General features: G+C 40.4%; 1 protein-coding gene across 2 annotated transcripts in view; it reads left to right on the top strand.

The window, feature by feature from the left end:
* The window catches only part of LOC119504513 (carbohydrate sulfotransferase 8-like), a 192983-nt gene that overhangs the window by 44346 nt on the left and 121541 nt on the right, over positions 1–27096 (top strand). For both annotated transcript variants that reach the window (XM_037796685.1, XM_037796694.1), the window contains exon 2: positions 6243–6430. In XM_037796685.1, coding sequence (XP_037652613.1) covers positions 6277–6430 — 154 coding nt within the window. In that variant the 5' untranslated portion in view covers positions 6243–6276. The remainder of the gene's footprint in view (positions 1–6242; positions 6431–27096) is intronic.

The following is a 27096-nucleotide window of genomic DNA, read 5'->3' on the forward strand; positions in this document are numbered from 1 at the left end:
GGCGAGAGCAGGTTGTCCAACAATCAAAAGGTCGGTGGTTCGATCCCCGGCTGCTCCAGTCACATGTCGATGAGTCCCTGAGTCCCCTCCAAATTGCTGTGAATTGTGTGAATGAATATTTAGATTAGATCCTGATGGGCAAAGTTGGCACCTTGCATGGCAGCCTCTGCCGTCAGTGTATGAATGTGTGTGTGTGAATGCTGACATGTAGTGTAAAGCGCTTTGAGTGGTCGGAAGACTAGAAAAGCGCTCTATAAACGCAAGTCCATTTACCATTTGGTCCTTGAAGTGATTCACCTCCTATTAGATGAACAGAAAAATTGTTTGTTTCTGATGGTCATCATCTCTGCCCTTCCTGGTAAAGTATGGAGTGCCGCAGGGGTCTATACTATGACCAAATTTATTATTGCTATACTTATGTTTTAAGCCTTAATTTTGAGTATCACAGAAGCGAGTTCATCCAATCTTGCATTTGGTTAACATTGTAAATTGAAACAAAACAAAAACACAACACAATTACTTGACGCAACAAAACTACCAGGTTAGGTTTAGTAAAACATCATGGTTTGGCTTAAAATAAAAACTGCATGTGATTATCATAAAGTGGGCATGTCTGTAAAGGGGAGACTCGTGGGTAGACAGAGAACCCATTTTCATTCACATATCTTGAGGTCAGAGGTCAAGGGACCCTTTTGAAAATGTCCATGTCAGTGATTCCTAGCCAAAAGTCAGCGCGAGTTTGGAGCATTATTTGGCTTCCTTCGCAACAAGCTAGTATGATATGGTTGGTACCAATTGATTATGATGGCAGGATCTTCACTCTAAGTTTAAAGCTGAGCCTGCTACAAATCGCAAGTTGCGTTAATGCGTTAAAGACATTAGTTATTAGTTAGTTAAAGACATATATTATTCTATTGTTGGTTTTATAATTATGTTGTATTAGTTTATACAGTATAAATTCTGCACTGAATACTATGTTGGTTTTCTTCCACTTTGGTGTCTTTTTGCTGTTCCCCATCTTACTCTTTCATTCTTATTGTTGTATGGTGTTTTGTAGCCCTGGTTTGGTAAGTAAGTAAGATAGAAAAACACTTAACTTGCAGTAAAAGTGCAAGTAGACAAATAAGTAAAATGTCCACAGTGGTCTAACAGCAAGGAGGCTTGTGTGACACAGTCTTAAATGCAAGAATATAAAGGGAGCTGCTGAAACCAAACACTTGCTTGAGGCAAAGAAAACAAGGACACTTTTTTCCAAATGACTAAAATCAACACTGACGTGAGTGCATGCTTTTTACACTTTGCTGAATCTGTGCTCCATTGCCATTGCATTGGACTTACAGTAAAGGGGTATAAATCTGAATGCACTTTCAAAAATATCTCTAATAGCCAGAAACAACAGACGGGTGTTTGCCTGACCCCAATATCTTGTACAAAACTAAGGTGACGAAACTGTGCGGTGAGACCTGAAAAAAAAAATGGAAATTGAAGTGAAAATGTGGAATGATTTCCTGTAATAAGGTTACATTCTGTGGTTTTGCACTGTCAGTATGAATGACACCGGGATGTAAAAGGTCAAACTCTGTTGAGAAAACAGAATGAAAGGATAGCAGCATCTTTAAAAGTTTAAAAGCTTACATTAAATGCTCTCATGACTGAAGGTGTCGAAGGAAAACTGAGTCTACTGGATGGAAATAACTTCAGTCTTCAGTCAGAGTGATTTTATTTTAGAAAATATATAAACAATGCTATTAAAATTTGATTCTCTTAGCATATGTCCACCATAATAGCTGTCACAAAGGCTGGAATTGTTTATGTCCAAATCAATATAGTATGATAATAGCAGTAGCACCAGAGATGTCTTAGATTTCAGGGATTAACATCACAAAACAGTCTCACTGCAGTTTGTGTACATGGACACAAATTTCCCTTTTTTTTTTTAGTGACGCTCAGCACGACTTTCAACAACATATTTTTAGTGCGTTTTCCTGGTTTTCCTACGAATGTCCAGCAACACGAGACGAATATGTCAATTTCCGCTCTGATCTTTTCAAAATAAAACGACTTCGTTAGGTTTAGGAATAGATCAACTTGGTTAGGCTTGGGCAACAACATTGTAGTTTGGTAACACCAGAAGTGGCGTAACTTAAGTACGGAAGTTACGTGACAAAAAAGGACTTAGTTAGCTTTAGGAAAAGATCGTGGTTTGGGTTAAAATAACTCTGGAAGTACCGTAATTTAAGTACAGAAGTTACGTGACAAATAAATCAACTTTGGCTTGTGGTTTCACACGGAACACGAACACCGGTCTCCAGGTTGAAAGTCCTGTGTTTTTTGACCCACCTATCCACCTTGACCTCCTTGCTATGCACCACTCTTTATACTTCCTGGTTCACATTTACGTGGATTACGTACAAACTGATTTTGTGTTGACCATCACGAAAAAAAATGTGACATTCGAAACTATGTACATGAATCAATACATTCAATTTCATGACTATTACAAGAACTGTTCCTATAATCCGAGGGGAGAACACCCTCATCAGTATTATGTCTTTAATAGAATGAATAGAAGCGCATATCTACTGATTAAAATGTTCTCTTCAAAGAAGTGTATGCACAGAGGGATGAAAATGGTCAGCCAGCGAGAACTCCTGGTTACCACCTGAGTTGGCATGGCAACTGTGCCATGTGCAGAGCCAGCCAAACAATACAATATACATTAATGTGGTTGAAATGTATGCATTTATTCCCATTGAACAGTTTCCTATAAGCACATAATGGTTAGTTTTGCATAATATTACAAAAGCATTCCTCTTTCCTTATCTTTTGTGAGTTTCCCTCCGTCAACTTTGTCCTCTCAGTAGCTCAGCTAATAGAGAAATGTTAAAATAGGTCCTCAGCCTGTATAAACCTCAACACTTGTTATTAACTCCAGTGAGCACAGAGGGTACCATACCCTCATTATGCAACAGCCTGCATGGTTTCCCTCCAGAATGATGTAAAGAACATTCATATGGAAATGAAATGATGTCAATACAAAGCTGGATAAATGGATTTCGGGGTGGTCTAATGGCTTGACATCCCCATCCCCACAAAAGCGAGTGCTGTTCTGTTGTTCACTTTGATACGAACACTGGCACTGCTGTGTCAGTCGAATTAATGTCCGTCCAAGGGAAAAGTGTCACTTTAATGTGATGCTACAGTGGCAGCTACTGACAGCATACAAGTAACTTGCACTTATATTGCAGCGCATATTTCCTAGATGCATGAATAGATTATCTTTATATCCAAAGACAAATCTGACATTTGTATTGATTTAATAAAACAAAGAGGGACTGCTTTAAAGCTGGGATAGGCAGGTTGGAGCAAATATGATTAAAAAATTATTTTTATAAAACGGTCATTGTATCCTGACCGTAGTGCATAAGACAGGTAATCTGAAAAAAATCATGTGCCTCTGTGTCCTCTGATGCTAATGGCATCTGCAAGATTTCACAGATCGGAGGAAAGTAACCAATCGGAGCCGAGCTGGAGCCTGCCGTCTCCAAGCAGCTGTCAATCACTCATAAAGTCCGATCAAACTAGACAGTGCTGATCAAATATGAATAAATATTCTGTTACTATAATGCCTATTTCTCACCTCAAATGTTTTCAGAAACATCTTGTAGTGTACTGTATTGACAGCTGCCTCCGTTGAATGAACAGCCAATAGGAACACGTGTGATTGGCTGAAGTCTTCCGTCACTGGCCAGATTTTTTTAAAGCCTGAAAACAGAGCCATGAGGAGGTGCAGAAGTCTAGTTTTCTCTCAGAACACTTGAATTACAATATGCTGAAAGGTTATTATGGAATCTTTGCCCAATGATGCCAAAAATATTCTGCCTACTGCCGCTTTAACTTGCAGTAATCTATAGTTTCAGTCACTAGGCATAACAACTTGTTTTTCAAAAAAACTAGCTGTCCCACCATCCCTTGTGGACACTATTTGAATTAGCTAAACTATTCCTCCCCTGGGTGGAACAATGTTGTAGCTGTAATGCATCACCAGTAAATCCTGTTGAACTTCTGCTGTGGCTGCGTCTGCACTGATTAGAGCCCCAAAGCAAAGTTTCATGTCATTAAATGCTTACCCATAATGACTAATTAAAAAAACACCCCAAAAAATGTATCCTCCACCATTCTCTCCTCACTTGTCTCCCTTAAAAACACAAATACATACTTATTTTTTGACACTCTCCTCCACGTTGACTTTTGGATATATTTTGTGTCACTGTTTGTCACCTTGATTATGTGGTGAGACATTGCTATAAGCCCCTCTGGATTTCGGTTTCACCTGCGTATTTGTACTTCACGCCGTATTTCATCGTCTCTGTATTTTATCGCCCGTATAAACAAGTTGACAATAAAAACAAAATCCTGACAGAAATCACTACATATTCGAGCATCACGGCACGAAAGATGTCACATTTGTTATCTGACACTCATCTGCAGCCTATTTATAACTCCTGGATTTAGCAAAGGGTGCAATGTGAAAGTCAAGTTCTTGACATCACCGAAACGCAGCCAATTTTATTTCCCGCAATGGCAACACATGCTCGAGTAGTCACCGGCGCTCATTTGCATATTAATTTGAAGACAGATGCTCCACGGTCTTTCTGCTGTATGAACAGAGCCCCGATGCTGGTCTGTGCTCAAGCCAGTCCAACTGGAATTGTGTTTACCAAACTGTATCCTTACAAACACAACAGATTTCTTTATTTGGAGGAGTTAGGTGATAGCTCATCTTGTTTCCGTGTAGAATTTCTGAACCGCTTTAGTTCGTCATGGATTTTCCCTTCTAAGAAGGAGGTGTTGGTTTTCAATAAATAATACACACTACCATATTTCGTCCTTCTGTGTGTCTACAACCTAAATTGAACGGCTTGTGCTGTGAAGGCTTACATTGAAACCAGACTTAATGCTGATGTAAATCGTCACCACCATCAGCCTGGCCTCTAGAGGTGCTTTGCCCATCTGGTTGTCCTCCAAGCCGTCCTCCTGCCTGGTCACCCTCCTGAGAGGCTTCTCCTCTCTGCTCTGCCCTCAGGCCATCCTAGTTCAAGATCAAGCAAGATCGAATCTCCACTAGGCCAGTGGCCCGCTTGACAACTCTACTGGAATTACCACCCTGATCTGGACAGCAGACCCAGGAATTTGTCTCTGTTACAGCAGCTGAGTGTCCTCAAGCTTACTCAGGTGGAGACTGATTACTTCAGCTCAGTTCCAGCCAGTTCAGAGCAGACAGACCTGCCATTCAAATGTCTCCAGTCCTATTTCTTCATGCGTTATACTGACCATGTGAGTTCCTTCCTGGAGATGATATTGTTTGAATTGTACTGTGACCATACGTTTTCTACCTCATCTATGAATAGTGTGATTTACTGAACTGACCATGAAGAAATCCACAAGTCGAATGGAGGCAATAAATGAACAATTGTACTACATTTCACTGTCAAGAACTCTTTTATTTGAGGCTCTTAATCCGCTAACTATCAGGCACAAGGGAAAATTTACTTCAGATATACTGTTATATATTTTATTATTGGGATATTACTGATGCATTAACGTGTTAAAAGCATTTTTACTGTTCTACTTGGTTGGGGTGTAGCTAATTTGATCTATTTTTATACTATTGGGTAGTTTAATCTACAACAGTGCATCATATTTTTTTAAGCTGATCATGTGTTTTGTTTGTAAAAATCTTTATTTTCAAAGTAACTAGAAACTAAAGTTATCTAATTAGTAAAAAGTATAATATTTACCTTGGGTAGAGATAGCATAAAATGGAGATACTCAAGTACCTCAGGTTTGTACTTATGTACATTACTTGAGTTAATGTATTTAGTTACTTTCCACCACTGCCATTTACTACTGTGTACTGTATGAATTTTGACATGTAATATTGATGTAGAGAAATAAAAAACTCTCTTCTGCTGTGTTAGTAATGCTGAATATATACTGTGTGTGGTGTTGTGAAGCAAAAAAAGAGTAGAAAATGATGGAGGGAGAGAGAGAGAGAGAGAGAGAGAGAGAGAGAGGTCATCTAGTTAGACGGCTCCTCCCATCTCTACCTGCAGGCTTAAAAAAAGCCTTTAAATGAACACAATATAGCAGGAGGTGCAGTGAAATGGTCAGGGGCCTTCACACAGTTTTGCTCACTCCACTTTTGTCTGTGTTTCCCCGCTTTCTTTGATTTTCTCCAGAACTTATTACATTAGCAGCTGACTGTGTGGAATCATGTGGATGAAGATGAAGATGATGGTGGACTCTCTGCGTGTACGGAGAAGGAGGATGCCCTGGTCCCTCTGGTTCCTCCTGCTGTTTGCCACTGGAGGTCTGGTTCTCTTCATCCAGATGGATCTGTCTGAGTTGGTCCAGCAAAACGGCCCAGGTTAGTCTCTACTTCCCCTAAAGCAGCACAGATCTCTACTCTTGGAGAATAATTTCAGGGAAACTAAAAGAAAAAAACTCAAACCGAGAGGAGCAGAGACCTGCCAATATTAAATGCAAATCATTCGTTTTCATGAGGAGGTGTAAGAGAGCATCGTCCATGCCAAAATGGAAAACTGTCCAATCACAGCGAGGTTGATGGGAAATAAAGTGATTGGTTATAAACTTAATTGTAACTTTTTAGAGCAAGTTTATCATGGTCATTCATATTTTGATCTCTTTAATATTTTGGTTTTTGCCTCCAAAAGGGTGTGGTGGGAATTATACTGTGTGTCTGAACCACTTTTGTGTTACCTTCCAGTAACTTTTGCATTACTTAACATACATTTTGTCCCACACAATATTTTAAGTTTCCTCACAATAAGTTTTCTCTCAGCTGTGGTCTGTATCATTGCTGCCTAATACTGTAGATAACTAATGGAGCTAGTTCATGGAGATAGTTAACCTAGTTATGACCGGCTGCTGACGTGGCTGTTGCTGTGATTATGACTATAGCCATGGGATGACATAGCTTTGCCTGTTGCTTCCATGGCTGTGCTTCAGTTGATATGATTATGGCTGTGACACATTAGTTCATAATGGATGTAACGTGTGTGTGCGCAGTGAATTGACATGGTTGTACTGGTTGAGCATTGTAGAGAAGCTATTTCTGAATTCCTGTGTGTATTAAGCTGCATTCACACCAAATCAGGCATTGTGGCAATTAGCGCAGGGTTGTGCCAATTAACCAGTCTTAAGGTCTTTGCACACCAAGTACGTATTTTTCGAATGCGTTTTTTTAATCCGTCATCCAATAAAAAATATTACGCACAGAAACCTTGCACACTGAGTCCAATACGTCTTATTATTCTATTCTTTGCAAAAAATTTGCAATACAAGACCAAACTGAATTAATCACCTGGGTGCAATGGAAAGCGTTATTCCCAAACGGGGCCAATGAATTACTGCCGTCAGGAAGAAGCTATCGTTTAGCTGCCTAGATCTCAATCACTGCTGTCCTTTGTTTTGTGACCATCCCCGACTCCAAGCTGTTCTGCAATCACCTGCCACAATCTATCTTTAATTCAGGCATCTTTGCATTCTTTTATTTCTTTATGGTGAATTGCTTTCTGCTGGGAGACGAAGTGAATGTTTATCCGAAGACATTTTGGATGATGACGTTTGCAGGGACGGTGGCTCTGAGTGGTCAAACAACCCTCTTTTGACGGATGCGAAAAAAACCCACAGAAATCGATCCCATTTCGAAAACTTTAATGACGGACGATAGTTTCGGAGCCGGTGTGTAAAAGTGATCGATCAACGTCAGGTCGTTATTTTTAAATGTGCGACAATTTCAGAAGAAGCATACGGACTTGGTGTGCAAAGGCTTTCAGCCTGAGCAATAACTACATCCTGGGCCACAGCTTCAACAGCCAGCAGCCTCGCGGTCAGAGTTTCCACTATGATAGAGGGAGGCCGTACATTCAATTCCCAAATGAGTCAAACCTTTGTCCTCATAAAGGGACCCGATGTGCTTCTGCTTGGCACTCAGCATTAAGGAGATTGGGGTTTAAGCAGCCGTGATGGAAGAGTGTCCTGAGCCTGTAAAACTAAGCTGCTTCATGTCTCAGAAACAAGAGATCAGCTGCTTGCTTATGTGCCTCTTTGGCTTGTACTACACTTTCCACCTAAATGAGAGCAGGATTAGTTTCGTGTTGCTGCTGTTGTCGGACTAGCCCCTGACTTTGTCTTCAACTCAGATATTTTCTCATACACATCAGGGACTCATTGGTAATATTTCACCTCATCTTGATTTCAGAAACAACTGTACACATTTTGGGGTTATTCTATGTAGTCTTTTTGGATGTGGATTGAACATTGGACGTCCTTTCATGTGAACCATAATGAGGTTCACATGAAAGGACATCCTTCATGCTTTTTAATGTTCTCACCTATGAAAACTCAGTAAGCTGTAAATAATCAAATAAATAATTGTAGGAACTAAATTACTTTGTGGTTCTCAGGGAAAATGCTGATGAACTGGTCCAGTTCAAAAATGCTGATGAACTGGTCCAGTTCAAAAATGCTGATGAACTGGTTCAGTTCATCAGCATTTTCACTGGTTGGTTACTTGTTGGTCAAAACATCAACTGAACAGAAACTCGAATCCACTGGCTTGCGAAACTATTGTGTCAACAGCACAGTCACTCGTCAGGAATATCGAACAGTGTCACAAGAAGAGCCACTTAGCCAGAGGGGAATCTCTCCGAGCCATTCATTTCCCTCTGATTGTCAGATGCTTTCAGGCGTGGTGTCAGGTGAAAAAAAAAGGCCTTTCACAATGACACAAAACACATGGACACACACAGAAGCGCGTTATGCAAAACAGACACACACAACATGTACAAATATCCAAACTATGACAACCAGTATTTTCATATTCATGACAAATACCAGACAAAGACCCATGATGAACAAGTACCAGATGCATGTGCAGCCCCAACTGTCATGTGAGTGGACTACATCACTTTAATGGAGCAACATTTTTCAATAAAAGCACTGGTCAGTGGTGGGAGTGTCAGTGGAGGCATTCAATTTTAGTCTGAAATCTTGTTTTATGTCGTAATTAGCTTTTCTACTTGACATTTAACCCTCCTGTTACCTTCAAATTTACTAACATCTTTTATCCTTGGGGTCAATTTGACCCCAGCAATTTAAAACTCCAGAAAATGATTATAATTAAAATTGTTACCCAAGTTTATGTGTCAGGTACTTTATGTTTGTTTGTTGACTACCTAAATAGCCCTTTAAATAAAACAAAATTTGTCATCTCAAGTATATACTTTTCGATTGATGGTGTCATGAAGAGCTCAAATGCAGATTTTATGTCTTGGACATGGCTGACAGCGTATCTGGTGGGGCCTGGAACCATTTAGATGATATTAGCAGCACTAAGTCTACCCTGTTGTTCAAGTGGGGAGACGGACCATAATAACTTTCCATTTTTGGAAGGTAGTGTGTTTGCTGGTGGTTGAGAGACAACAGGAGGGTCAACACTGAGGGTCTCATTCTCATCAGAGGAGGATGCCTCATAATCAGGGTCCTCCTCAACATCATCCTCTGTCTCAGACACATTCTCCTCTATGTCACTTTCATGGTCAAAGAGATGTGACAACACCTCATTGACAGAAAACCTTTCCTTAGAAGTCATTTTCAGTTGAGAGAGAGAGCAGAAAGAGAGAGCACACAGAGCACCAAGAGAAATGGTTTAGAAGGCTGCTGTGCAAGCTTTTATATGTTTGCTCCACCCCTATGTTGTGTGAAGTATCAATATCTTCACGGGAACCATATTTTGCCGCCCCCGCAGCGTGGGAAATATCAAAGTTCTCGCGAGAATGATGTTTCCCCTCCCCCATGTCGTGTGAACTATCAGTGGTTCTCGCACTAATAATAATAATAATAAATTAAACTTATATAGCGCTTTTAGAGAACTCAAAGACGCTTTACAATATCGGGGGAGACGGTGTGAAACAAACAGGGGACAGACGACACACACAAGTGCACTCTCATTCATACACATGGACAAATGGGTACGGGGAGGGGGGGCTAGGAGTAGGCAGAGGAGAACAGGTGGGCTTTGTGGCGGGACTGGAATAGGGGGAGGGAATCAGACTGTCACTACTACAGGTATGGTTATGTTAGGTTAGGGCCCTAAAGCTTTTTGAAGATTATAAAATTGCATGTTATAGTGACCTCAATATCATCCAAAACAACCAAAACAAATGTGTGTAAAATGTTGATATTTCTTGTATGTTTTATACAGTTAAAACAGCCTGGGGTCAAATTGACCCCAAAGAACACAGATGCGTACAGCATGTGTACAGGACATTGAAAACATATCATCATGTTAATTTTATGTTTACCCAGTTGTTCCCATTAAATTAGGAAAAGTCATTAAATATGAAGCAAAAAAATGATGTCAATCATTTATTTTTCAGCCGTTAAACATTGAATGGGGTCAAATTGACCCCAAAGATAATAGGAGGGTTAACAGGCTCATTTAGAGAACTGTATTGTGTGTGTGCGTTTGTACACATTTGTTCTGTGCTCTTAAATATTGAATACATTCACTTTCACTTAAAAGTGTATTTCTGGTGTATTAAAATAACGTCTTGATTTCTTAGTTTTAGCCATAATTTCGGTTATGATAATGTTGTACTCTGGAAACACAGCAACATCACCACAACAGAGTCCAACTGGGCAAAAAACAAATGCAGTCAGGCTATCATACAGGTTGTAGACAAGCCAACAGTTCCCGCATGCTCAACTACCGAAAGTACGTTAGGAAAAAGTTGGACTGTGATGGATGTTTACAAAAGACAGTTTGAATTTCTTCTCCCCTGTGACATCTTTTTAGCATCGTCATTAGTGGGCAACCTCCGGGTCTGAAAAGTAAAGCCAAAGCACAAGTGACTTAAACTTGCATTCTTTCTAACAGCCAGCAGGGGGCGACTCCTCTGGTTGCAAAAAGAAGTCTGATTGTATAGAAGTCTATGAGAAAATGACCCTACTTCTAACTTGATTTATTACCTCAGTAAACATTGTAAACACAAGTTTATGGTCTCCGTCGCCAGTTTCAAGTCTTCAATACAGCATGATGTTCATTTAGTAAATTATGGTCCCATTTAGAGTCAAATAGACCATAAAGCAGGGTATGCTTTTATATTTTTATAAACTTATGTTTACTTAGAAGAAAACAAGCTGAGACTCTGTGGATGTTCTGATTTTAAAGTCAGATTTAATTTAGATTCAATTATACTTTTCAGCAACCTCTTCAAATGCTGATCATCCAAATCTTTGCTGGGAATTAAAAATCAGGAGATTTCTGACGGGGAATTTCCCTGTAACTTTTATTCCAACGCTAACAGTCAAGTCATCTCATTTAATTTGGTCTTAAAATACTCAATGGATGACGTGATTGGCCTGATAGGCCCAGACACCTTTTTGTTTTGTTTAAAAAAAAAAAAAATCTTCTGACTCACTTCTGACTACAGACTTCCAGTATTTGATATGGTTTAAAATATAAATAGACTTTACAACAGAACAGTTGTTGTGTGCCAAATCATAAAACTTTATATTATTTGTCTCAGAAGTTGTTTTCTGAACCACTCTAGCTATGAAGTAATAACTTCTGTTTTAAAAATCATGATAAAATACTCAATCAACAGTAATGTAGTTTTGGGGTTTAATGTAAAAGTGATGTTGGAGAAGAACTTCAATCTGCTTTTATGTCATGTCATATTTTTATACAATAAACAATCGAGCTACAAGCTGTGTTGTGGTTTATTAGACAATACAGTATGAAGAACAGTGTGGCAAACCTTACAGCATTTGTTTCTTAGCAAAATTGAATAAGTGCTGAAAATGAAAGAGATAGCGGCGGCCCATTGACGATTTCTCTCTCTTCTGATTACCATTTATCAAGCATGTAGTGTACGGTATGACTTAGGATGAGTTTTGCAGCCTAAGCACATCCTTTTATCTCATCTGCCATATTGCTACTTGAATATTGAAGTAAGAATTCTAGTTTACTAAATCATGCATGAGACTGTGCGCTGTATACAGAACACAGCGGCTACGCAGTCTTCCCAGCCCCCTCGCTAAAGCACAATGAGCAAGCAGTAACGTTGCCTTAAGCTATGGTGCTTCACCCTAGCAGAAGCTCATATCTAATAGAGCTGAGTTATAATACATTGGGTGTCAGCTTTTATCTGCCTCCCCCTCCCTCTCCACCTCTTTATTTTGGCTTGCAGTGTGCTTGAGAGCTTTGTATCCCATGGTTTAGATGGCCTGCACAATGGTAGCAGAGAAAACGGCAGTTTAACTGGCAACAGTCTCCCCCCAATCTCTCCCGAGTAATTGTTTAAGGACAATTGGAGAAACAGCAGGGAGAGGAAACACCTGAAGAGCTAGCAGTTTAGATAAATTGTCTGCACAAATTTACACCTCTGGGCATTTTTCACATGAGTATGGCAGCGTGGCTCTGGTGAGTGGAGGGTCAGCCTGTGTGTCACTTCAAAAAAAACTTAATGCAGAGCAATCCACAGATGGAGGAGAAGAGGTGAAGTTGTTGCCCCATTGCATATGTGTCGGGGAAAATGTGTACTTACTAGAAAGCAAGTGCCTGGATCTCAGTGTAAGTGATAATAACATGCCATTTGTTAAGTGCTTTTAACAAAAGTATCCTACATTACCCTGAGTGCATATAGTTTAGCATTACTGGCCTCAGCTGGCTCTGGCTCTGTGGTTGGAACTGGCCCCACACTACACAAATGTACTCTTTCTTAAAGGTTATCTTTTATTTACTTTAAATTGGTGTAAACACCATTTTAGTTATACATGACGGTGTTCATTGTAAAAAAAATCTTTTGAGAGAGATCTTGCAAAAACTTTGGGCACATTATAACATTTAGGGGGATCCTTTGGCAGAAATAGAATATTATATGAATAAGTATGTTTTCTTTAGTGTATAATCACCTGAAAATACGAATTATTGCGTTTTCATCAGCCTAGAATGAGTCGTTTATATCTACATACGGAGCGGGTCGTCTTCACGGAGCCGGCGGCCATGTTTCTACAGTAGCCCAGAACGGACAAACCAAACACTGGCTCTAGATAGGACCATTTACGCTCTCACGTTTTCATGTCGGCCATCGTAGTTCTCCTACACTCTTGGCACTTGTAAGCATTTTTCAGTTGGTTGCAATCTTCAACCTCACCACTAGATGCAGCCAAATCATACACACTGCACCTTTAACATTATTTCCACATGCAAAACCCAATAACTCACCTATAGGGTTAGAACAGGTTAAAAACACAACGTGAACAAGTACTGTATGACTGTGTAAGAAATATGCATCCTGTTTTGTGTGTATTTTCACAATGTCTGTTCTGCATTTTTAGAATAAATAAGTTATTTGCATACACAGAAGCAGCTTGTTGAAACATGTTAGTTTAAAGGAAATTATGTTTTGATGGCTCTGAGTTGAGATTTTTTAAATAAATGTGCCAAATTAAAGAAATTAATTTTGCATGCTATTTTTCACTCAACCATTCATGTTGTTATACCCATCAGCCTCCAGCTGCAGCATGCAGGTGTCAAGTCTTTAGAGCGCTGAAAAGCAAATGTTAATGACACTGGCGAGTAGTACATCGGCCTGTTCAGCATGAAAGTGCCGGAACACCTACCTAATGAAATGAAAAAAAAAATATATATATAAGGGTGTGAAAGCAGAATTCATTTCTGTAATTACAAATCCCAGCGATACAGCATCAGATAGTGGTGGAAGATTCCAGACAGGTGTGATTGGATGAGATCATATTGTCATATAACCTCCTCCTAACCATCCTTATTATTATGACAGATTGTCCTATCTTTCCTGGTTAGCTTGTTAAAAATTCTTTCAGCTCATTGCTTACCTTTTTTCAGTGAAAAAGCTATAACAACCCACCATATGCTACCTGCCCAACACCAGACAGCAGACGGACAATTGGCCACTAGCTGGTGAACATAGTTGGACATTTAGCAGCTAAAGAGCCAGATATTTTCCACCCAGAGCTAAAAGAGAGTAAATATTGGACTTACATTCACCAGGCTGCCATGAAAACACAACTACAAATGTATGCCAATGTAGCTCTGTATCAGCTCAATGAGCAACTATTTGCAAAGAAGTACTGTGTATCAAGAATCTGGCGACCTGATACGTATCATGATACAGGCGTTAGGATTAAATATATTCCGATATATTGCGATACTGTAAGCAAGGCGCTATATTGCGATTTTTTAATTTGCATTTGAGGAAAACTGTCATAGTATAAAAAACACACCACCATATGCATACAATCTGAGAAAAAAAAGTTTATGCAATTAGAACAGTGGGATCTGCATTTGCATTTATCACAGTCCCTTTAACATCCAACATTATAGCACTACTTTGAGAGGGCACATACACTGAGAGAATGTGAAATAAAGTATTGACTGAGTTAGCCTTTGCTTGTAAACTATTAAATTAAAAATATATTATAGTTTTTTTGAGAATCGATGATCACAAAACCTAATATTGTGATACGAGATATTTTCTTACACCCTTACTTAGAAGGTCGTCATGCCAAAAAAGTGGCCTAAAAAGTTTTATATAACTTAAGAGTTGACTTCCTGTGTTTTCATTATTCACTAGCTGGCTAAGATGGTGTTACGTTAAAAAAAACAACCCAAAAAAACATTTTCTAGCAGAGAAGAGGTCATCAATACCTTTGATTTTGTTTCATGTCTAATGTGGGTGACATCTATGCTGTAACTGTAGACGGGGGTTGGCACAAAAAGGCCAAGTTCTGAAAATGTCAGACTCCATTGACTGACTTTCCATGAATGAATAAAACTTAGCACAACACCACTTCCCTTCGAATGCCATGTTACATTTAAATCCCTTGATATACCCCAGTCAATTCTACTTACTATACTAGAATAAGGAGAAGAAAAAGGTCCATATTGAGTGATGCAACATTTAGGCAGCATGCCATACGGTAAGCTGGCAGCTGCAGAGGCAGCACAGTGTTCAATAAATCACTGAAGAATAAATAGTATAAACTGTTGGAGACATGCAGACAAAACATTGCACATGTAGGAGAGGTTAGCAGTTGGGAGCTGCTGGGGAAAGCACAGAGTCAGAGGAGGTAAAGCGATCAAGATAAACAATATCTTTAGATGCCCAGAGGCTTGTTTTTTTGTGGCTGTGATCATGCCAAGTTTGTCCTGAAACACCATGCTTTACTACACGCAGGCCATTTCAAAGACAGTTGATAAAAAAGTGGAATAAAATTAATCATCCACTGTTGGCGGCCCCCTTCCCTCTATCTCTGTCCATACAGAGGCTGCCAGGAAACGGGCATATTGTTTCATGCTCGAAGGTAAAATTTGATCTCTCCGTCAGAGGTCCAGTAATCCCTTAAGCCTTGTCTGTTTGCAAAGTCCAATTTAGCTGTCTCTTAATGTAATTAAATTGTGCTGATGACCCTCAGAGCGGTGGAACTGCACCGCATTTGAATGCAAATCCTCCTCCACTGGATGTTTGTGGAAAAAAACAGAATGTTATTTCACCCTGCCTTTTCCATTTTCTTTCATCCATGTGCGCAAAAAGCTCCTTTAACAAAGCCTGTTTCTGTTGTGCTGGCACGATCCCCTCCATTCCTCCCAGAGCAGGGAGATCATTGGAAAGCAATTCTTGGCAAAGCCAACTACATCAAAGTGCTTTTTAACCAACCTTAAGCACAATTTGCTCCCCGAAAACAAGGGGTATTATGTCTCTTGAGCAAAATTATACCTTGACTGAAATGTTAAAGCAGTGCAAGCTGAGCTTTGCCATCCTGCTCAGTGTTGGGATCACATGACATCTGGCATGGGGAATGGGTATCCCAGTGGCTCCACATTCAGCTCTGCCTCCCCCTGTTCATCTCAGGGAGCAGAGGAAACCTTACTGGGAGGCCTCTGGGATCCCCTGAACGGAACAAAAAAATAGAAAAACAGGCTATTCTTATGCATGGGTATCAGGTGCCTGCATCACCGTCTCTCCAGCCTCTTCCAGACTTGGGCCATGTCAATTGGATTTAAAATGGAGCCGCTCAGAGGCAACTGCAAGGTCATGTGGTTTTCCATTAACATTAATGCCCGGGGTTATGCCACGGGAGCCCTGCAACATAATCTGTTTTCCCTGCCATTTGATCCTGCTCGCCAATGGCCTCTATATGCCAATCTATACAAATAGATTTTACTTTTCACGTCCCTGCTCCAGCAGAGGTCAGTGTTAAAGAAATATGTTAAAAGAGAACACTTTTAGACACTTAAGGATAGCTATAAGAAATAACTGTTGCTTGAAAAAGTCAAACATAACATAAACTGTTAAAGGAGCTCTATGCAAGAATCAGAAATTGCTTAACAGTGACACCTGTGGCCATTAAGTCAATGACAGTCAGCGTCTTGTTGCTCGCGCTTGTCTTCGCACTAAATAGACGCCAGCGAGCATCAGTCAAAATAGTGAGGCGACACACATGACACTGAACGTGATTGACAGGCATCATGTTGATTAACGTTAGCAACATTAACCAGCTAAAACCACAATATTGCTCTATATTTCACATGCTTGGCAGTAATGTTACCTCAGCTGTCCAATAGGAATTTTGCCAGCTCGGGGTCCGTTTTGATACCCAAAACCAAACAAAGGTCCCTCCATTGATCGAAGGCCCGGCCAATGTTGATCCTAGTTCTCGCCCAACGTCGGTCACATTTCTGTTTTGCAAGCTAGATGACGAGCTAGAACTAGCTTCTTTTTTTTTTTTGCTCCCTGGAGTTTGTGTACGAGTCTGAGTTGTGGTGGGGGCTGGTTGTTCGTTGGCCTTAGCTGACTCCATTTCTAACCAAACATTGCAGACTGTTAGCCCTGTAGTGGAGCTGAAGAAGAGTAAAGGTACTCACAAGCGTGCATGATGTCACATCCGTTGGCAATCAAAAATGATTAAAAAACGTGTACAAAATGACATACGCTCCCTTTAAATAAAGGTTGAAAAACCACACCAAATTGGAACGCTTGTTTTTCCGTTTCTTTTTGATATGGTCAGAGAAAGGCTGCCCTGTGTGGCAGAGACCAATGGAAATGGCTGTAAAGCCTCAAATCCCATTACTTCAGAGCACTCTGCTGAACTGTTTTCACTCTCAAAAGTAAAAAAACTTCAAAAACAGCTGATCTTGTGCTATCCAGAAAACCATGAAATATGAAACTCAGATCCAAAAGCAACCATACAGTGTGAGAGAGGAAGGATGAGAGGAAGAGAGAGAGGACGTTGATTGAAACCTAAAAAAAAGGGGAAAAACACGCTGTGATCTTTCTTTCAACTCGGCAGAGTTGAAGATGCATCTTTTGAGCCACTGACGAGCAGACAGGGTTAGGACCCCTACCGAGCAGCCGAACACGGCACGGCCGTCCCGCTGGTGGTGGGGGGGCTTTCAGGTTGCCCTTTTCCATAATGCCACGCTGGGTAACATTAAAAACTCCAAAGGAAATAAAACAGAACAAGGCTAGAGCACAGGGGTGGATCCAACAGTGAGGCTGATTTTTGAAAATGTCTTTGAAGACCGTAATCACAGATGCTGCCTCTCGACGCCATCGGTCTGTCCCATGCTATGTCTCTGTGAGAACCACAGCTGAGGCTCAATACACTCTCTGTGGCTGTGAACACAAAGGGGGTTCATCTTTAGGAAGATAAACACAGACATCTGGAAATCATACTGTAGATATAACAAAGGCTTCAGTTCACGGCGGCATTCGTGCTCCGAATTCCAATATTCTACCCAAATCTGATTGTTTTTGGATGACTGACCATATCTATTTTAGGATGGCGCCCATATCCGACAATAGCAATACAAACTAATAGTGATTTCAAAAAGACATCAGCAGAGATATCAAATCTGCTTTTGTGTCTTTTGTTCCTCTCCCACTTAAATTGCATATCAGTTACAGAGTGAGGCTTTGAGTTCTGACTGAAATGCCAACCGAGACACCGCAACAATGCATGTATTGTAACCGTGCTCCTCTGTAATTATTACGAACAGGTCGGCCTCGGCGGCCCACAGCCACGCAGAGACTGATTAAACTCAGCACTTGTACTTCTTGCTCACTATGACATTGTCCTGGCTGTCAGCGTCCCGAGTCGCTCTGCTATCAGTCCGACACTGAATCCTCAGGCAGCAAGAGGCGTCTTGTTCCCATGGGAGCGCCAATTAATCAGGACTGGACCGGTTATCAAAATACTGCTTAATAACGGCAGTATGACTGACGCATATGGAGCCAAAACTGACATCTCTGCTGGGTCCAAGAGGGGGAAAAAACAACATTTTGTCCATTTATGTTTCTTTTCTTTGTCTTATTAGCCCAAAGCTGGTCAGTTTCAAAGACAGTAACTATTTTTTTCTTCAAAGCAAGTATACCAATTAGTTGTTCGATTAGGTTTGAATTAGGGCTGGGCGATATGGCCAAAATCTTCTATCACGATATAGGTAATTTCATATCTCGATAACGATATATATCATGATATACAGTAGCAGATTTTCTGGTAATTCAATAAATAAATAGTCTATATGAATTAACCACATAATAAAACTTATTTTTGTATGCTCCTGTGTGAATTAAATACTTAAAGATAGGGTCGACGATGTTGGATAGCTAGCATAATTTGAAAGTAGCATCACCTCAGGAGCTCCACTATACCCGCCCCCTCCCCTCGGGGCTCCTTCCAAGGCAACGCCCCCAACACACATGCACGAGCACCGCCACTTTCATGTGTTAAATTGTGTTATCTGGTTAGACTGTTATATTGTATATCTATTGCAATTTACCCAAGTATCTTGATCAACACAAATGTTTTACAAATGACTTGCAAAAGTTTACCTGATCCATAGTAATATATCTACGACCGCCCCCCTCTTAGTCGATTAATCGACTAATCTGTCGTTTTGGTCTTTGTCGACTAAGATTTTTTTAGTCGATTAGTCATTTTTTTAATACCTTTTTTCATGCGGAATGACTTATTTCTAAGAAACATATGAACACATCACTGGTATCACAAGATTTTAAGTGGTCTCTTCGGTGATTCTTTGTGGATAACTCAGTTTTACAGATCTGTCGTTAGCAACTAATCGATTAGTCGACAAAATCGTACGAGTATTAGTTGACTAAGAATTTTTTTTGGTCGAGGACAGCCCTAAATATAATACCATTACATTTTTTTTGCCTGTTCTGTAGCCAGCAAATGGAAGTTAATTAAGTTACATTTTTGTACAGTTGCTCAACATCTTGGTAATTATTTTTACAAATTGATTTTGATGCAGGCATCAAGGACTGTAGCACAGTGTGATTGTTGCGATGGTAACACATTTCCTGTCACTTCATTCAACAATACTGGAAAATAAATAAGAACCTGCTGACTCAGGGAGCTTGTAGGCAGCCATGCAACTCTAACACAGTTTCACCAGATGCTTCTTTTAACAGACATAGACATCAATGTTTACATTTCATTTGTCATATACTGCTATTGTTTTTTAGACAGCAGCCTTGAGAGTATCACTCCACTTAACAGTTTCTCTGTCATTCTGCTCAGGCCTGCTGTCACCAAGGTATGGATACGAGACGAGGTGTGATATATCAGCTTTTGTCAAGAAACAAGTGTAGAAAAAAGTGTCAAGCAACCGAGCATAAATTAAAATTTAGGCTTAATTTAATCTTGTGACTAAAGATAGAAGAAAGACAGAGAAGTGATTAAGCAGACTGATCGTACAGGTAACCCCTTACCTGTCAGCCAGTTAGACTGTTATCAGGTCATTAAATGACTGTTATCAGTGGTTAAAAGCCTCATAGATGTGGGTCAGTAGGGGCCTACTACACCCACTAGTAGGTTTTATCACTGATTCACATGGGCGATCACCGAAAGAAGGTAAAAAAGAAGACAACAGCGACCTCTAGTGACCGTAATAATTATGACAGCGGAAACGGAAGTCAGGCCTGTAGTAAAGAAAGCATGAAACTGCATAGGTCGTGGAGGTACGGGGTGATAGATGGAACACAAAACCCAGTACTTTCGCCCATGAGACTGGGGTTTGCATCCCGTGTGAAACCAACAACATGTAGTTGTCTTGTTTCACCTTCACTTTTCAAACGTAGTAAACCAAAAATTATCTTTTTTCCCAAGTTAAGCAAGTGGTTTTGCCAACAACAAAAAGAAATTGTAGTTTTGTTGCCTAAACCTAAACAAGCTGTTTTTTTTGTGTTCAAAACGTAATATTTCAGTTTGAACGTGTTGTTTTTAAGTTTCATTTTCACTTTTACAACGTAGTAGGTGTAGCAGGCCCCTACTGACCCACATCTATGAGGCTTATAACGACTGATAACAGTTGAATCGGGTGCACCTGTCCTCTGTATTTATATGCAGTCTTAGTGAAAGGAACATTAACTTGAGTTTATGGAGTATTGAACCAAACCAATCGTCTCTGCAGGCCTAAATGTTGGTAGTAATATTTCAGCTTTCCTTAAAATTGGTGGGGATATTATCGACTCGTATGTCTGTCTGCAGTCTGAGAGGAAGAAACTTTGTCTGTAGAATTAATTTCACCAGGCAGCTCTGATGTGTTGCATAAGCTGTACAGTATGATTTCTCTAGTATCACTGCCTCCGTATGAGTCTGTACATATGAAACATAGTGTTCCTATCAGAAAGCTTGTCTTCACCACTGCAAACACATCAGAAAAGCAAAAAAGCCTTGTATTCCCAACCCCAAAAAAAGCTTGTAAGTTTGAGTTTTGTAGCCATCTTCCAGTAGGCTTGAGATGCTGCGATCGCCGTAAACAGGAAGAGACATACAAAGAGAGAGTGGGAGGAGAAAGGGAGGTTATATAACCACAGTTCTCACCAAGGAGACATCTTGGAGCTTCAAAAGCAAAGCGGTGATAATAAATGCCGATGTCCAAGGTTGTCATCCACTCAGGATGGGAAGATTATGCAAGATGGGTTATTGTTAGCAAAATATAAAACTGAATATTTTTTTATTCAGGTCAATTAATATCTTTGAGTATGATGTTGACACTCTCCCAAACATAATGATGAGACACCCAAGGCTAAAATCTGTTATTGAAAGATATAACCCCTGCTTCTTCAGTCTAGTTAACTCCTTAAAACACAATAAGGAGTTTAATCAGCAACACTTTTGAATATGCCTCTCTCTTTCAGGTTTTCTGCAGCAAAATAGTCTATCTACTGTGTGCCATGAATAGACTGCTGCAGAAGAGCTTGAACAAAAGGCAGCTTTACGACCAGCTGCCACATCAAGGTCGAAATGTAACATAAGAAATTTCATGTTTTCTTAGTGGAACCTTGGCGTCTGGGACCTGCTGTTCATCTGGTCTCTGCACTCCTCTCTTTAGTTTCTCAGAAGCACGATGTTTTTTTCAGTCACTTGGAAAAGCTTTCCTTTGAAGACTATCAGTATAAGCTACAATATTGTACAAGAACTACGCCATTCTCTGCCGCTTTAATGGTCATGGATATTATTCTGAGAGGGATTCCACATGATTGTTCCCAAAGGACAAGCCCGGCCTTAGGAGCTATGATCCGTCCCTCCAGACTGAAGCCAGCATACCCATTATCAAATCAGACTTGAACCCATCCCCTTTTCTGCCAGAGAGACATGTTGAATGGATATCATTGTGCACTGCTGAGGCTTCCATCACCGTAATCCCTCTACAAAGTGCAGCCACTCTTAGAAGGAAGATGAAAAAAGCGGAGGAGAGAGTGGCCTATTCACGGCGCGTGTCACTGCAGAGGGCACAAGGAGGGAAGTCGGTGGAATCAGTGGCCTGAGCCGGCGACTCCTCAGCCCGAGCCCGACCAGAAAAGAACAAAAGATTAAGCCCTCCTGCTATCCAGAGTGATAACAAGCTGTCAACTTCTAAAATGTAATCTGCTGACTCGGGGAGGAAGTGGTGGTGTCAGTGGAGTGTGCCGCTGGCTGATGCTTATCTCCTGAATGGCGTGCCGTTGATGGAGAGACCCGTGGCCCCGCTGGCAGATGCACAATAGCCACCTCAGTCTGCCACCAAACAAAAGGGTCGCAACGAGCAAAGGAATCCATACCGAGCCAATTTGCGACATATTTATATACATATATCCCCTCCAGACCTCGGCTCTCTCTCTCTCTCTCTGATGTGGGCCACAAAGAAAAGGTGATGGGAATGATGAATGACATGAATAGAAGCCAATAGACGGTGGATAATGAGGCATTGCCCCTGACAATGCTGACAAGTGATGGGAGGCTCCCCTCTGTCAACTTGTCTCCCGAGCCCTTCCACTCTGTCTGGGCACAGATTGTTAAATGTAAAAGCCATATTGCTGCCAACACCAAGTCCTAATGCACACTTCAGTGGGCAGTGAGGCTGCGATATGGGAGCTGTCACCCAACTGCAGCCAGTTAATCAATCCAACCTGGGCATTATCCAGCCTTTTAACAAAGGGATTGCCATACAGCTAATTTTTCCACACCTACTGTATCTCTGTCTCTCATCAACCTTTCACCGTCCCACCTCCCCCCACTCTGTTTGTTTCTCCCTAATGTTACAACTCCAAAATTGCTTTCAAATTACCCAACGGAGCTGCCAGATGGCTATTAAAACATGCAGGGCCATCTTTGATCATATTAGCTATTAATATTGACAAGCCAGTTTCTTTTTTTTTTTTTGGATGTGCGTGGGGGTTGTGTCTCTAATAGGGTAAAGAATCCAATTTTCTGGTCCATACAAAAGCCACTTACAATCCCAGTAGTTAATGGTAGAGAAAGGGAATTAGTCACACAGGAGCTATTTCGGGCTGTTTACAATTTGATTTCAGACCAGAGCCAGTGGGTTTTCCCTTGTGGACTTGGGGCTATTGATCCTGAAACACCAGTCATATGATATGAAATAGATACTCTAAGTTGTTTTCGGTATAGCGAAGTGAGAGAGAAATGACTTTGACCTGGTGCTATTTTGGATACCCTGGAGTCGCTCTGTGCAGGCTGGTTTGATTGTGTTTGGTGCCCAGAAGTACTGATTGGTAATGGTCAAATAACCAAGACAACAGAACAAAGTTGTAAACATTTTTTCCAACAGCGAATGCCTGTACAGAAGGTGCAAATGATGCATTATAGGTAGTTTATAGGTAATATTAACGTCTCAGCGAGGCAAAACGTCACACTGACGCTTTCTTCCGGTGGACAGGCGGCTCTATTACGTGCTTTGCCCTAAGACTGGGCTGCTAATATAGATAGAAATTTTGCAGCATTGCAAAACCACAAATAATTAACATTAAGATGTGTATTGAGGACATTTTAATCAATTGGGAAATGTGTTGTGATGGTGGAGGGCTTTGCTTTTGTTTACATTTACTGCTAGAATACTCTGAACAACTCTTGTCTAGAGGTGTAATCCAGATCACTTTGGCTGATCAAACAGTGACAGGGGTTGGAACATGTCAGAAACTATGAGCTTGGCCTTGGACAAAAAAAAAGTCAATTTCCTGCCTTGTGGCTGGGTTACTGGTCTGGTAATGAGTTTTGTCTGATGTAAGTGAAACCAGAGGAACAAAGAAAGGAAATGATGTAGACCGAAGATCCTGTTATTTGTCTTATTCGATTTATTTTTACATTCGTGTATCCCGGGGTAGATTGACATTGCAAAGAGGCTTTTATTCAGCACCACCCAGCTTCACTTTTAGATACGCAGATGTGGGGAAGATTCTGTCAATTCTGCAGTTTGAATCCCTGAAACAATTTGGAAAAGTAGGTAACAGTGGACTCTTCTTTTTAAATATTATAAGTTCTACGTAAATTAGGGCTGTCTAAGTTAATGCGTTAACGCAAATTTGTTTAAATGCGACAAATTTCTTTAAAACATTAACGCAACTTTCGATGTTTAGGTTGTAGCAGTAGGTGGTACCAATCATGTCATAGCTTGTCGCGAAGGAGGCTATATAACGCTCCAAACTTATGCTAAATTTTGGAGAGGAAAAACTGGTATGGCCATTTTTTAAAGGGGTACCTTGACCTCTAACCTCAAGATATGTGAATGAAAATGGGTTCTATGGTTACCCACGAGTCTCCCCTTTACAGACATGCCCACTTTATGATAATCACATGCAGTTTGGGGCAAGTCGTAGTCAAGTCAGCACACTGACACACTGACACTGTTGTTGCCTATTGGGACAATGTTTGGGACAGTCAAACATTACAATGGGGAGCATACATTCTTATGCGTCATGCATGTATAAAGTGATTTATAGTTTAGTGTACTGCACCACTGCAACACCAGATGGATGTATTGTACATTATCGTAATGTGTCGTAAATTCATTATATACCTGATAAATATACACATATACATATTCTGTATATACCTTTGCAATAGGGAGGGATGCTGGGAAGGTTTGGACTGAAATAGCTTTTTCTTGGAATAGGACTCCTTGTCAAGCTAGTGAACATTACTGAGCCCTCCAATGATCATATATAGCCAAAGTAATCATCACATGATCTAAACTTTCCAATCACTTTGTGATCAGTGTCATTCTTCACATCTCCCTCTCTGCTGGTCATTGATTTTCTCTCTGACAAGCATGCAGAAGACATTAGCAGGTGTCTCCCGTAAATTAATTCAGGTGCGACTTTGCAATCAAGTAACATAGTGTATGATTTATGAGTTATTTTCCTATAAGCAACATCCCCAGTGGGGTACTTCAGATCCCAGCCATTGCAAAGCACAGTACTTCTTCCCACCTTATCTCAGCTCCAAAGCTTTGTCCTTTTTAGCTAATGGCTTTCAGCAACCCAATGAGAGGCCATTAATGTCAGTTCTGAGGATGTAGCACAACAACCTCAACCCCATCTCCGACTCTATTATTGCTGTCAGACGATGACCACGTTTGTGATGAGGAGACTTTTATGAAATGAAAAAAAAATGAGTGCTTATTTTCCCATTGACAGCCTGCATTCTTTAAAGTATGCAGTGTTTTTTACACTTGACACATAAATGAACCCCCATAACACTGTCATCATTACTTGAGCGTATCTGACATTTTTTTGAGGTAAAGCGAAATGGAGAAATTTGTCTGGGAGTTTTGCGTCTTTTTCTTTTTACTCTTTTTCTTTTTCTGCCGTATATACTAGCGCCTTTTAACAGAGCTTTCACAGAAAATTGAAAAGCTTTCAGGCAGCTGCCAGGCAGTTTGCAGCCTGTTTCCCGGAGTCAGGAGCATTTTCCTTCATTGTGTTTTATTGCATTAGATTGAGCCCATAACAGGTACAGGCCATTAAATTACATCAAGACAAATTGAGCTATTCACTACCCATTTCCAATTTTCTCAGAGGTTGGCACGGAAGAGAATTAGACATAGATCCCCTTATATTTATTCCCTGATATCTCGGTAAGTCTTTGAGGCATTTTGTCTTCCTCTGCCATAAAACACAGCACTGCTTGTTTTATGAGAACTGGCTTAGGTGAGGCACGGGCCAAAGGACTTAACCTCCATATATACAGTTGAACTGTCTTCCTTTTAGAAATGCTGCTGCATCACGGTGGGGGATTTTGTCCACCTCCACTGGAAGTGATACACTCGCCCCCCATTGTACTGTGTGTCTCATCGGCCCTGTATCTTCAGACAGTCGAGGCACAGAAAATAGGACCCCACCTCTCACGCCTCCGTCTATTGATTATGAATCAGACTATATTTCATGACGGAACATTTCCTCTTTTTTTGCCAACTTCATTGTGGGTGTTTATGTGCAAAGAGGATTCCGGAGGATCCATACAAAATGGTAGGAGCGCTGTTAAGAAATAAGCCCACTTCAATAGAGGGATTTGCAGAGCCCACTCAGAGGTAGGAGGGAGCCTTTCAAAGCCGCCCTTTTTCTAAGGCTGTTTACTGCACTGTACTCCGCACAGTGGCGGCTACCACTCAGCATGTTTCCCTCAGCCTACAGTCAGAACCAACACCACATCAAAAAACTCAAGGCTCCACCAAAGACCTGCCAAAGCCTGCTGTGTCTATCTATTGTTGGTAATTGCTACAAAAACACAATAAAAGGTAAAAGCTAGAAACCCAAATACAATGGTGCTTCTATCCACAGCATGAAATTAGGGCTGTAAATCGATTAAAATATTCAATCGTGATTAATCACATGATTGTTTATGATTAATCACCGTTAATCGCAATTTTTTTAATCTGTTCAAAATGTACCTTAAAGGGTGATTTGTCAAGTATTTAATACTCTTATCTTACTCTTATTATCGCAAGTTGCGTTAATGCCTTAAAGAAATTAGTGGCATTAAAACGATTATTATTACGAAATTATCGCGTTAACTTTGACAGCCCTGTGTTAAATGTTTGCCCTATTTCAGTTTTTAGTTTCTTAATTTCGACCAAATTAACAATTGCCCTTTTTTTACGTGACAATGTGAAAATTAAAGATTCTGCTAACAGATCGATGTAGGCTTAAACCTGACAAACACGTGCCCGGCTCTGTCTGTCCCATCATGGTACGAATGACCCTTAAATGGCAACTCTATCAATTCAGTGTCAATCCTCCTCCCAGCAGAGGCACAGAGGGAAGTGAGGCAGCATTAATTATGAGCCTTCAAGCTCCAAGGGACAGTTAATCTTTGTCATTTTGCTACTGGAGACATTTGGATCTGCCACCAAGATTGGAGCCAGGTCAAAGCTCTTGACCCTTAACTAAGAATAAGAATTCTGCTCACGCATATGGAAGAAACCTATTCTGCTTTTTCCCCCCACACATCCCCTCCAGGCTGTTTTAGTTTCCGTGTAGCAATGTCTTTGACTGAAAAAGTTTCTGTGATTTAGAGAGGAAAAAAAAGTAATTTTATCTTAATAGTTTGAACTCAAATAAACTGAAGTGAGCTGGCTCGCAATAAATCTTGAGAGTTTATTTATATATGACTTAATTTAAAAACCCATGCATTTATAGCTTAATATAGTTATATTATTGT

The sequence above is a fragment of the Sebastes umbrosus genome, chromosome 2, assembly GCF_015220745.1.
Source record: "Sebastes umbrosus isolate fSebUmb1 chromosome 2, fSebUmb1.pri, whole genome shotgun sequence".
NCBI classification, from domain to species: Eukaryota; Metazoa; Chordata; class Actinopteri; order Perciformes; family Sebastidae; genus Sebastes; species Sebastes umbrosus.